The sequence below is a fragment of the Thermobia domestica genome, chromosome 7, assembly GCF_964235325.1.
Source record: "Thermobia domestica chromosome 7, izTheDome1.hap1.1, whole genome shotgun sequence".
NCBI lineage: Eukaryota > Metazoa > Arthropoda > Insecta > Zygentoma > Lepismatidae > Thermobia > Thermobia domestica.
In genome coordinates this window covers 231018391-231031627 of record NC_137460.1, presented here as the reverse complement: position 1 = coordinate 231031627, position 13237 = coordinate 231018391, and the positions used below count along the sequence as shown (strand labels likewise).

Here is a 13237-nt window from a genome sequence, read left to right as displayed (position 1 = left end):
TAATATGTCGGGTGTAGCTCGTTGCAGGTGGTGCATTTCAGTGACTATTGGAGATTACTACAAGTGTTGTGTGTTGTTGACTAGTAACCACAGCGGCACAGTAACCACACTTAATTGTATTTTTTCAAATCAGTTGTGAGATGGTTGTATATCTGACAACGTTCTCAACGAACCGATATTTGACCTGAATTACGTAAGGCTCTACTTGATGGATGCGATTGTAAATTTAAGCACCAGATTCAAGCAGCTCGTTGATGGTGGCTGATGTGGAGAAAATACTCGAACCATACATCCAGGACCTCTATCGTTGCGAATCCTGAGTGCTTTGCGAATGGTGTTACTTTCGTAGTTGAGTGCTTCTTGAATTTCTTCATCTGTGTAAGAAGGGTCAACAACACGCATGACAACAGAAAGCATGTATGGACGTCTTGATGGTGCAGGTTCGGATCTGGATGTAGTAAGAGACTGAAGCTGAGCTTTTTTGCCAAAAGTGTCAACTGGTACTTTGTTGTTGATGGTGGTGAGGAACGTTGTAAGAAATGGCCTTAGATGCCGACAGCCCAGAAATCTCAATCCTAATCCTAATCCTAACACATGCGGGTTTGTGTTTTTGCACTGCACTGTCTATGGCATATGTGCGGACGTCGTAAATAGATAGAATTGTAATTTTCCAACAAATACTTCAGGTAACACCCTTAAACTTCATCATTGCGTAATATCATTTCACCCAAGGCAAATCTTTCCGAAGATGATAAGGAAATAAGAACTATATTTTCTTAACAATTATTTCGTGTGTGTACCTAAACTTGGTTGACACGAATTTTCTTCACACTTATACTGGGAACGAAGATCGATCTACTAAGTTCAAATCAAGGATCTTACCATATGCACCCATATGTAAAGGATCTACCCATATGTATCTTTATCCTATTAAATTAATGAAGCTAAAAAACCACCGAGTGTCGGCACGTCTGGTTGGCTACTCGTTCTTTCGCCATTGTTTGACTGGCTACTTTCGTTTCCGTCATGATTGTTGGCTCAAAACATTGTGATCTTATTGGGCGGAGTGGGCAGAGTAGAGGGTGGTGAAACTGTGACGTATGGCTCAAGATTTTGTTGTAAGGGCAGGTCCTATATTTTATAACATCCTTGGTTGAAATGAATAACAGATTTCGTGAAAAAAATTGCAAACTACAAATCAACGAAACACATCCAAATAGTTTTAACATATAAGTGGAACCCAAAGCACATTGATTGCAGGTCCATGATTCTGCAAAAGATTTCATTCTAGAAGTCATATATATGGGAAGCCAATAAGATTCAATATAACAAAATCGTATACTCAACCATAGAGCAGTGATACCAGTTGGTGGGAAATTTCCCGTAAAACGGGAAATTCTGAGCACTGACGGGAATGCGGGAATTTTTCTTTAAAATAGGCTGAAAACGGGAAATTCTAGTATTCTCTACTTTTCTAGGCGTACAACAACCTAGCGTGCAACATTGAGCTCTTTCTTGGTAAAAGCAGGGATAAAAGTGCGGGGAATGCGGGTGGATGCCGTCCCCCCACCTCAAAAAATATGTACGGCGTCCCCTCAATTCCTAAAAAAATTACAATGGGCAGAACGGAGTGACGTCATGCCGCTACCTACCGTCCCCCCACCTTTTCAGATTCATTTTTTCCCCTGGGTAAAAGCAGGGCTAAAAGTGAGGGGGAACGTAGGTGGATGTCGTCTCCTCACTTCCAGAAAATATCTATGGCATCACACGCTTCTAAAAATTACAATGGGAAAAGATAGGTACAGAAGACGGCTTTACGTAATGCGTCCCCCTATCTTCTGAGATCTACTCTATCCCTGGGTAAAAGTCAACATTACAAGCACACAAAAGACTTGAAACATCAAGCTAATGTAAACTATTGGAAAATACCCTACTTATCGCTGCATTTTTAAACGTTTTAAATTTTTATTTATTTATTTTTGTGGCAAGGAATAAGCGATGTGCAAGCAACACCAGAATCGTGTTAAGGCTAATACAATTTAATTAAGTGTTGCTTTGCTGAACATAACATCCCTTCCAAACCACAAGAAACACCATATTGCTCGTAAAAAAAGTTGTACATTCTATTTTTTTAAATTTTGGCCTGTTATAGATATTGTAAATTATATCTACTGATTAACTGAAGTTGACGGGAAATTTTGTATCTCATCGGGAAATTTACAGTTTCAGACCAGTGTTGTCAGATTGAGAATAACAAATTTCCCGCCCAAAGACCTGAAATTTCCCGATCGCCTGCAAAATTTCCCGCCAACGCAGAATAGCAATCATTAATTAATTTAATTAATAATTAATTAATTAATCATTATATTAATAACTTCAAATTAAAATCAAATAGATATGAGAAATCAATCAGAAGCAGCCTACATCTTTTCCTGCGGAAGGAGAAATCTATCATCGGCTATCCTTCTATTTTCTATCTGGAGTTTATTTGGTATAGAGAGAAATATACATTCTGTGTGTGTGCTACTTCCAAGCATACCTTTCTTCCTATCCCTCACTTCAACCTAACATTCCATTAATGATTAACCATAACAAATATAGTAAGCAATAGGCCATAAACCTTCCCTCTCTTCTCTCTCGTCGGAAAAAATGGATAATGGCGCGATTAACAATCAGTTCCATTTGGTACGGTTTATAAACCTCCCTTGCTGTTCTGGTTCTCTTGATCTTTAAAGACGCTTCCAAATGTATTATTCCAAGTACAAAGAGGTGAAGACAAGGAATGAGAAAGAGATGACATGAAACGGAGGAAAAGTTGACAGAATTCCCCGTTTTCAACCAGAATTTCCCGCCATCTGACAACACTGTTTCAGACGGGAATTTAGCTGTTATAAAACTGGCATTACTGCCATAGAGTCACAAACCTGCAGATCATTTCTTACTGCGAGATGCGGGAGTCGCTAAACTACAACCGCCTCTCCTTCCAAAAAGAAAGCTTATGTTTAAGTGAGTAATTTTCTACATTCACGCGCTTCTAAAAGTCAATAAGTACTTTCAATCCTATATATTTATATCGAGAAATCTTTTATAAAATATTTCAACCAAGATCAGAAACAACTACCAAAGAATCTCAAACATAAGTCACCTATTCCAATTTTACGCCTTATGCATCATTTAAATATCATTCGATTTCTTTGCACTATTTAGAACAGTTGTGAAATCTGTTTACCACGCATTCGTGCTGCCATCTTTGGGTTGTTTTTCTACGAAATCAGTTATCATAGTAATTAAACAAGAAAATTATATATATATATATATATATATATATATATATATATATATATATATATATATATATATATATATATATATATATATATCTGTAGCGGTTCGTAGTCTGTAGAAGCACCGATTGCAATATAAAAGGTATGTAGATATGCTCAGTGTTTCTTTCCCCCAGCGTTCTTGAATTTTATCCGAAAAATATTCAGAAAATATAAAGAGGAAAGTCTATATTTGTATATTTATTGATTAAAGTGTATTCTCTAATATTGATTTAATATATAAGCTATTTTCTTTATTTGAAACAACCACTATAAATGTACGTTCATAAACTATTTATTAACACTTCTACACTCGTGTTATTGAACAAGAGATAAATCGAATATTTAGTATGTGCTGTAAGCCATGAATGATGGCGTTAACCCAAAAGAAGAATAAAGCAAGGAAATTGCATATATTCGAGCAAGCAGTTAAAAAAAAATAATTAAATAAACTATGCATTATTTTAAAATAAAAGGTCTTTCTTCGTTCTTTTCGAGCTTCAAATTTTTATGTGACTTCATTGAAATCTGAAATGCTGCTCGCCAAGTTTTTCTCAATAAAATGCATCGCCACCACAAATATTTTCCGCTTTATTTTCTTTAGGGTACAGAAACACGTCTCTCCGACAATACGCATTTTCTTAGCATTTCTTTGTATGAATATAAGGGACAAAAAGTACATTTTCAATAACCATGTATTTTTGTCTGCTGTTCTACTATAAAGAAACATGAAATCTAGACGTTTTCCTTCGAAAATAATGATTAAAAAAAATAGTTTAGCATTCCTACAAATTAGGCTAAAGAAGACAGATGATTATTGAAAGTGAATGATTTGAGATTAATTTTTTATGTTTTCCGCCGGAAATCGAACACAGGATCATGTGCATGAAAGACACAGAGCTAGGAACTAGACCAGTGATAGGACTTCTTCTCCTTCGAGACATGATTTACTAAATATTAATATTTGGAATGATTTGTTAGTTTTCAATCGATGGGAATTAACCGTGAATTCGAAGTCACTATATTTGATGCTGGAAATACAGTGTCTTGAATATACGAACTTCTCTTTTGGGATTGGTTGGTATATATCTCAAAGTAGAAAAAAAGATCGAACTGCGATTGCAAGGACTAGATATTTCTGCTATTATCAATGTTCATTTGATTTGATTTGGTTTACCACTCATTCTGTACATTGTATTGTATGTATGTTTGACTATTGTGTCTTCTTTATTTTAGTTCTTAACTGTAAAGATGTTTTAAATTGGAGAAATTTTGTGAAAACAAAATCAAGCAACATCTTAAACACAAAAATTATATGTATACTTCAGTGCATAGTAAGATTATTATTCTTTCAATGTCAAAAATTATTTCCTATATTCTAAATTACTTGCGGCCCCTGGTTCGATCCTAGGTCGCGTCAAGTGGGCTTCGTGTTGGACGAACACCGTACGTGTGTTTCCTACCACTTTCTTCATTCCAACATTTCATTTTTTTTTTTTTTTTTTTTTTTTTTTTTTTTTTTTTTTTTTAGTGCTAGCCGAAGGCTAGCTCCCTTGCGAGGGTTACGCCCTCTATCCGGGGTGAGGAGTGCAGAGACTGGGGAAGGAAGGATATTAGAGGTGGTCTATGGGAAGTAAGAGTAAGCGGAAAGAATCATTTATTTTATTTAGATCATAGTTTCAGTTTATTGCTTTTATTGCATTTTGTTCAATTTCTTGGGACATTATGAACTTTGTTCATAATCATGAGGACAGGGGGAAAAATGACAATGAAGTGCATATGACAGGACAACACAAGGATATGTTAGTGAGACGAATGCAGATTATCTTCTTGTCCAGGGGCTGCTCTGGACAGTAATGGAGACAAGTGGAGCCCTGTTAGCACAATAGGTTACGGTGCAGCATATGTAGGTGATATATGAAATGGAAGGTGATCAGAAGAATAAGCTGAAGCGACAAAATGATCTGGATGGTCTGGTGGAATGGTTTTGAGATATAAAGAGAAGAGGAGGGATAGAGGGCAAGTAGAAAATTGATATCCTAAATCATAGTGGCGGTCGGCATCCATAGTATCTAGAAGTAGTGGATGACGTTGCTGAAACCGGTTTGTGATGAACTTTAGTCGCAACTGTTCAAGATGACGGAGAATGGTAGGAAAAGAGATACGGTCGTAAAGCTCCTGTGTCGGACTGGGAAGCTTGATCCTATAAGCCAGACGAAATGCGTGCCTTTCAAGAACTTGTAATTTCTGATAGAAAAAAGGTAGTGCAGCAACCCAAGCGGGATGACCATAAGTTAGAACTGGACGTAAGAATACTTTATACGTATTAAGGATTGTAGTGGGTTGCAATCCCCATGTGGTACCTACTAGACGTTTTAGTAAATTGAGCCGAGCATACGCTTTACGAATGATTGCTTGAAGATGGGGCCGCCAAGTTAAGTGATGATCGATTATGATACCAAGATAGGTAACCTGTTTAGTAGGTGATATTCGTGTGCCGTGAACTTCTAGATTAAGTAGATTGGGGTTTTTCTGAACTCGAGAACGTTTTCGAGGTGGTATGAAGACGATAGCTTGAGTCTTAGTCGAGTTAATATGAAGGCGCCACTTAGCACACCATCGGAGAAAAGAGTCTATTGCTAGGCGGAGTGCAGAATTGATTTGTTGAATAGTTCTGGCTGTGCAAAGAAAGGCAGTGTCATCTGCATATTGAAAAGTATGAACATTGGGAGGAAGGGTTGGCATATCGGCTACAAACAGAAGGTATAGAAGAGGCGAGAGAGCGGAGCCTTGAGGTACACCAGAATGGATAAAGATCGGATGTGATGAAGAACTATTGATGGTAACATAAGATAGGCGGTTAGAAAGAAAATGGAAAATGAAACGGAGGTAGCAGAGTGGAAGCCTAAAACGGTGAAGTTTGAACATGAGGGCTAAATGCCACACTTTATCAAAAGCCTTCTCTAGGTCAAAAAGAATGAGGCATGAAGGCCGAGCAGTGTTATAATGATTTGTGATTAGGTTGAGAAGTCTGAGCAATTGATCATTGATGCTGAAATTAGGTCGGAAACCAGCTTGATGTACAGGCAAGAGATTATATTGAGAAAGATGGTGATGTAGTCTGATGACAATGATGCGCTCAAGAATTTTGCTAAAAACGGAGGTTAATTGTATTGGACGGTAAGAAGCAACAGAATCTGGAGGTTTGTTGGGCTTAAGAAACATGAGAGTGGAAGAAGTCTTCCAGTCACAGGGGATGTAGCCGGTCCGGAGAATAAAAGAATATATATATGAAAGAAGCAGAAGAAGACAATAAGGAGCCTCTTTGATATGACGATAAGTTATGTGGTCGATACCAGGAGCTGTGTTGCGCTTGCGGTTTACGACGGTGGCGATATCAGATGTAGAAATTGGAGCTGTGAGAGGATTGTCGTCTGGAAGAATGTGTGCTGCACTGGGTTGTAGATATGAAGATGATAAGTTCAAGCGATCAGTAGGATGTCTTTGAACAAAATCAGATGGGAATGGGGTGAAGGTAGTCTGCAGGTGGTCTGCAAAGGCGTTCGCTTTCTCTTCGTCTGTGTGTAATGGTTGGTTATTTACTAACAGCGGATATGGTGTGCGAGTAAGCTTCCCAGTCAACATATGAAATCTCTTCCAATACTTAGTAGGGTGTGAAGTTTCAGCTAAGTTGTTACACGTCTTTACCCAGTTGCGAAGCTTATGTGCCTTGACGTAGTTACGCACAGTGCGCTGAAGTTGGCGATGATGACGAAGAGCTTCTAGGTTACCAGTGCGCCGATATTCGCGAAAGAATTCGCGAGAACGATGTATGAGAGGTAGGTAGTTTGGCGGTAAACGTGGTTGGTACCTGGATATTTCAGTTGTGGGGATATGAAGGTCAGAAGCGTGATGAATGGAATGAGTGATTTCAGAGACCCGTGCGTAGAGATCATCTTCGGTAGTAGGAGGCTCGATGGTAACCAAATCTGCAGCAATAGTAGTGCGATAGTCATCCCACTTGGCTTGATCAAATCGTGGAACACGACGAGGTTCAGGGAGCAAACGAAGAGTAGGAGCCTGCGGTTGATCGATATGAAGTTTGATAGGAAGGTGATCACTACCTATGGAATCGAGCACTTCAAGAGTGCAACGCTGGAAGAGATTGCCAGAAGAAATAACTACGTCAGGTGTGGTATTCGTGATGGGTCTGGTTGCTTTAGGTATATCAAAAACATGGCCGGTGGTATGAGTAGTAATGAAGTCAAGGAAGCTTTGTTTCTGATTAGCTGGACGGCTGTGAATATTGATGTCGGCCATTATGATATAATATTTGAAGTTATTGGAGATGTAAAGAAAGAATGAGCGTGGGATGGGATGTCCAGGACGTACATATATGGTAGCTATGGTAACGTAAAGGGAGTGGAAGTACAACGTAGTAATGAGATACTCTGGAACATTAGTCAATGCAGGATGATATTGGCGGTGACTAATCGAAGGATGGAAGCCAATGGCCACTCCCCCATTTGCTCGGCGTGCTGCGATGGTAGAATCAGAACGGAGTAGGGTGTATCGAGGTATCCTGAACGTCATAGACGGAGTAAGAAGAGTTTCGTTCAGAAGGAAGGCCTGAATAGTTTCTTCGAGAAGTAGCTGTTCGAAGAGAGTGTACTGGGAAGCAAGTGATCGAATATTAAGAAAAAGTAAAGAAATACCCATGATTAAGGTGCAGCAGTAGTGTTGGAAGTGGCGGAGGAGACATGTAATTCCTCAAGAGGGGTGGCGTGAAAATAAACATGAGGTCCAGAGTAAGTAGCTTGAAAAGAATATTTAAATATAATGCGGGCTGCATGATTGACTACCTGGAGAATATGCTGACGTAGAAACGGATGAATGTTCTGCAGAGCGATGGTAAAGAATGAAAGGAGTTGCTGTACGGAAATTGCTTCATCAATAGGTTGTGGTGCTACATGTTGTTGAACTTCTGGTAGGACGGGTCGCAGCGGAACAGTGAGCTCCGGATTTAAAGGTTCAGCCGTTGGCCGTGCTTTGCAGCGATAGCTATATGTGGGGTGTTGTTCCGGGCACGTAGAGCATTGAGGTGGCTTCGTCAGGTTAGTGCAAGCTTTCGTTTCGTGGTTTCCGCTGCAGTACCCACACTTGCTTGGCTGTGTGCATTTCGATGTTGGATGTGAGTTGTATGCTTGACAGCGCTCACACCTTAATGGTAAAGGTGGCGGCGATTTCGATGGCTCTACTCGATGTTTCTTTTTATAGATGAGGGCACCATGAGTTAGAAGGTCATCAATAGTAGTTTGAGAGTTGGTTAATATTCGTACCATATAGGTAGCTCCTTGGTCGTTTTTAATACGGAGGCATTTTAGGATGGAGTGTCCCTCAAGAGTAAGTTCTTCCATGACCTCGTCGTCGGTTAGAGAAGGGTCTACCCCTCTAATGACAACCGAGAGAGCCGGGGTTTTACGTGGTGGCGGTGCTTGTCGAAATGCCTTGGGTTCCAGGCGCTTCATACTGGCGTGCTTACCAAAGATTTCAAAACTGCACTTATTTCTCACAGTAGTTAAAAAAGTAGAATCGTAAGATTTGAAAATGATTCCGTTACGAGTGCGAACTATTTGTGCTACAGAAGCGCGTGGCAGATATTTTACCAGTTGTTGGAAGGCTATTTTTGTATTGTCAAACTTGGTGTCAAAATTGGTCAGTAAAAATGAATACAGACACGGTTTGGAGGTATCCTGAAGAGATGGGAATTCTTTGTCGTCGTCTAGATTCATTGAACTAATAGACTGTTCGGAGTCACTAACAGTGTGATGGCGTTTAAATGGCGGCTGATGAGAAGTACTGTTAGTTTTGTCGGGAGTGCGAGAGCGGGATCTACCGGTATTCTTGCCTTGAGATGATGCTTTCTGCTTGCGGTCGGCCCCCTTGCCCACCGAGGTAGGTTCAAGAGACGGACCCGGAGGTTGCGGTGGTAGTCCCGGATGGCCACCTGATGCCATCCCTTGAGATGTTAGACGACTCTGACAATGAAGATGAGAGGAAATGCAATGAGATGAGGTGCTAGGGGAAGCCCACTGTGGCTCTCACTTGAGGCAGCAATACGTCCTCGCGGAGATGTCGGTCAGTGCAGGCACTGGCCCTCCACAAAATAGATGAAAAGACAAATAGGATGATGGCCACGGGCTCCCACTTGAGTCAACAATACGGACTGCAAGGGGATGTCGATTGTCTGTATCAGAACAATCCTCCCTATATGAACAGAAATACTACTGAATGCTCGAAGAGCGTTAGCGATAGAACTCAGACCAATGAACCGATAAGCGATTCTGTATGCTGAGTAAGTAACATTTCATTCATTCCCATCATCTTCTTTAGTATATGGCCATAAAAAGTATGGATGAGAAATTAATTACAAGTTACTTAACTGGGTGGAGTGGGAAGAAATATCATAAATACAGTATTAAGTCCTATTGACTACATTTATACTTCAGTTTTTCATTGGACATACTTCCTGGTGTTCCATGTTGGAATCTCTTGATTTCATGGCTGGTAATATGCCAATACCCTCCCTACCCAGAAAAAAGGAAAACATCTTGCTTGAAAGAGAACCGATAGGGACAGTTCTTGAGGCAGTAAACATTCTTAACAAGTGCACCGATATGAGCACAAAATTAAAACACAGAATTATTTTATATTTTGATAATTCCTCTGTTTTAATCATAATGAATATTTAGGACCACAATCACCCAACTTTGGGAGGGCAAGACTTCCCCGATATTAAGAAAGAAAGAAACAATACAACCACCATAAGCGCCGACAGTGGACGCGAGCCTGTAATTCTCTTTCCATTAAATCCAATCCTACTCAATATTGGCAAAAATTCAAATTACTTACTGGAAAATTCCAAAGACCTACTTACCCTATCATGCTCAATACCCATCCTCTTCACACCGATCTCGAGAAGGCAAATGCTTTCGCAACTTATTTTCAGCAAATATTCACTCCACCACCTCAACTGGTTAATATACCAATTTATCGTCGCATAGCACGATTTTGTGACCCACATAACCGATTTCTCCAACCTGACTGTACACATATTTTGGAACCTGATAATAACCTAACTTCTGAAATTCTTCCGGCAGATATCCAAGCGATCATCCATCGAAAACGCTCCACAGCTCCGGGCTTTGACTCTATCACGTATAAGCTCATCAAGGCGGCACCCCCAGCTCCTAGCATCTATCTACACCTTCATATTACGCACAGGCTTCTATCCACCTGATTGGAAAGTCTCCAAGGTCCTTCTCTTTATTAAGCCCGATAAACCAATTCATGATGTTTCCTCATATAGGCCCATCCAACTGACCTCTTGCCTTAGTAAAATTTTTGAAAAAATTCTTGTTACACGTCTCCATGCTCATCTCACAGATCGTAATCTCATTCCTAATCACCAAGCAGGCTTTCGCCCTGGCATTAGTCTGAATGACCAATTACTTCGCCTCAGTAACACCATCACCAATCATTATAATTCTTCTCACCCATCATGTCTTCTATTGTTCGACCTAGAAAAAGCGTTTGATAGAGTATGGCATCAAGGGTTGCTTTATAAACTTCACAAATTTCACTTACCCACTAGCTATGTCCGCCTTATACATTCCTTCCTTGCCAATAGACTCGCATATATCCTCATAAATTCTACCACATCTCATCCTATATTCCTCCACACTGGAGTTCGTCAAGGCTCTGTTCTCTCCCCGTTACTGTATATACTTTATGTGACAGATATGCCACCCTTACCGGCGAATATTCACTTATTTCAATATGCTGACGATACCGCTTTTTTGACTCTTGGAAAATCTATTCAATATATTAATTGCACTCTACAACCAGCCATAAATGCTTTTATCAACTGGTGCGACATATGGAAACTCTCCGTCAATGCCTCAAAAACCCAAACCCTCATTATTCAAAAACGTCCCTCCAAATTCCGTCGCAATCCTAACTTGCTACGTCTTTCAGTTCAAGGCACTCCCCTATTACCAACTTCCCATGTTAAATATCTCGGAGTGATCTTCGATAGTAAACTGACTTGGAAGCCCCATTTACAGAAGATCCAAACTCAAGCCACTAAACGACTAGCTTTACTAAAAAGCTTAGTAGGTACTTCATGGGGCCTCCATACACAAACTGTTCTTACAACATACAAATCGTTTCTCCGACCGGCACTCACTCATGGCCATACTGCATGGATATCTGCCCCACCACAACTGTATCAGCGACTAGAAATCATTGAACGCTACGCTTTTCGACTAGCTTTTCGCATTCGCCTTCCGTCCCCTACTGCACTACTCTACGAGAGAATTACCTTTCCTACCATTCTTCAACATCTCGAACAAACCCGCTCCAAGTACATCACCAAAGGCATTCAATCAGGTAATCCCCTTATTCTTGTCGCCATTCATATAGACATCCTGCTAGACACACCTTCTCAATATCTTGATACCCCTCTTCAACATCTTCTAACAATGTACTCCAATACCCTTGATGACAACGATCCTACTAAACAAGATTTTGCCATCTACCACCCTGACCATCTATCACGGCACATCTATCCATCTTTGCACTAGTACTCATCATTGTGGTTCCAGAGGCTCATTTGTGCTCATTAGTTCTGAGTTGCCACAGAACAGAAGCTAACCCTGCATTTGTCTCTACTAACCATCTTCCCTGTGTTTTGTCTTGTCTAATTGCACTGCATTCATCTATCATCTCATTCTCCCGTGGATGAACTCCTAGCTACAATTTCTCGCCGATTATAGATACCTAAATGATGCCCTCCATATTTGAAGAGTACGATATATGAAATGGATGTCGTGAATAAATAAAGAAATAAAGAATATGTAAACCCAACTACATTAATCAATGCAAACCCCAAAATAAAATGCACTGAAAATGAATAAATAAATAAATAAAAATAAATCACTTAGCCCTCACCTTCTCTCACCTATCCCTTAACTTTCCCTTCATCCCCTTCCCGAAGAAAGGGTGTACCCCTTGACCGGTTTAACCTTGTAAAAAAAAATACAACCACCAGACGCGTATGTGTTCTTTGCGAGTTTGTTTTGTGAATAACTTCTTTCTTCCAAGCGTATGTATGTTACCCTATCAATTGAGTCAAGCGCTGTTAAGCGGAGGAATTCGTAACTATTGCAGAAGCTGACGATACACCAGTTACTGTACGAGCTGCAACTTCAAGCAGACACCCCATGTTAAGAGATAGGCGCTCGCCGCTATATGCTCAACGTTACTGCTTCCAGTGGCAACGCTCGCTGCAACTGGAAATGTAAATCTCTCTCTTTCTTTCAGTTTTTTTAATTCAATTTTTTTAGAAATACATCAATACTGTCTTGCGCTCAAGAGCAAAGGTTTATTTTTTACTGATATACTACTTTAATACCTAAAAATATCTTTAGTATTAAAAAAATATCCGGTTGCACAACCATGCAACATATAGTACCAGCCTCCACTGATATATATATAATGTTTCAAGTCAACACCGAGAACGTTTGGGAGATAATTCCTCACACGAAAATAAAATTAAAATTATAGACCAACCTGAGTGCACAGATGTTTCATTTCAGAAGGCTGCCGAAAATATGAAAAAATGAACTTAAATTTCCATATCTCCAAAAGTATAGGACCTACCGTAGTCGGGTTAAGGCTTCACTTAGGAACTAATATGTGCGCTATCTAAAAGTACATGTTTCAGAATCCTAAGGTACTCACGCAACAACTTTTATAGAGAGAGTTTGGCTACGAGCATATAATTTGAAGTACTCAGCAGTTACTTTCATATAAACCTTTTTGAAGAAATTTCCGCAGTAAACTGAAACTTG

General features: G+C 39.8%; 1 protein-coding gene across 1 annotated transcript; it reads right to left on the bottom strand.

Moving 5' to 3' along the window:
• Positions 1–201: 201 nt before the first annotated feature.
• LOC145689593 (uncharacterized) lies at positions 202–8042 on the bottom strand. Its single transcript, XM_081763772.1, has 2 exons — positions 6680–8042; positions 202–374 (listed from the first exon to the last, which is right to left on the bottom strand). Exons 1-2 carry the CDS (start codon positions 8040–8042, stop codon positions 202–204), a joined length of 1536 nt encoding a protein of 511 aa, XP_081619898.1.
• Between the last annotated feature and the right edge of the window lie 5195 nt (positions 8043–13237).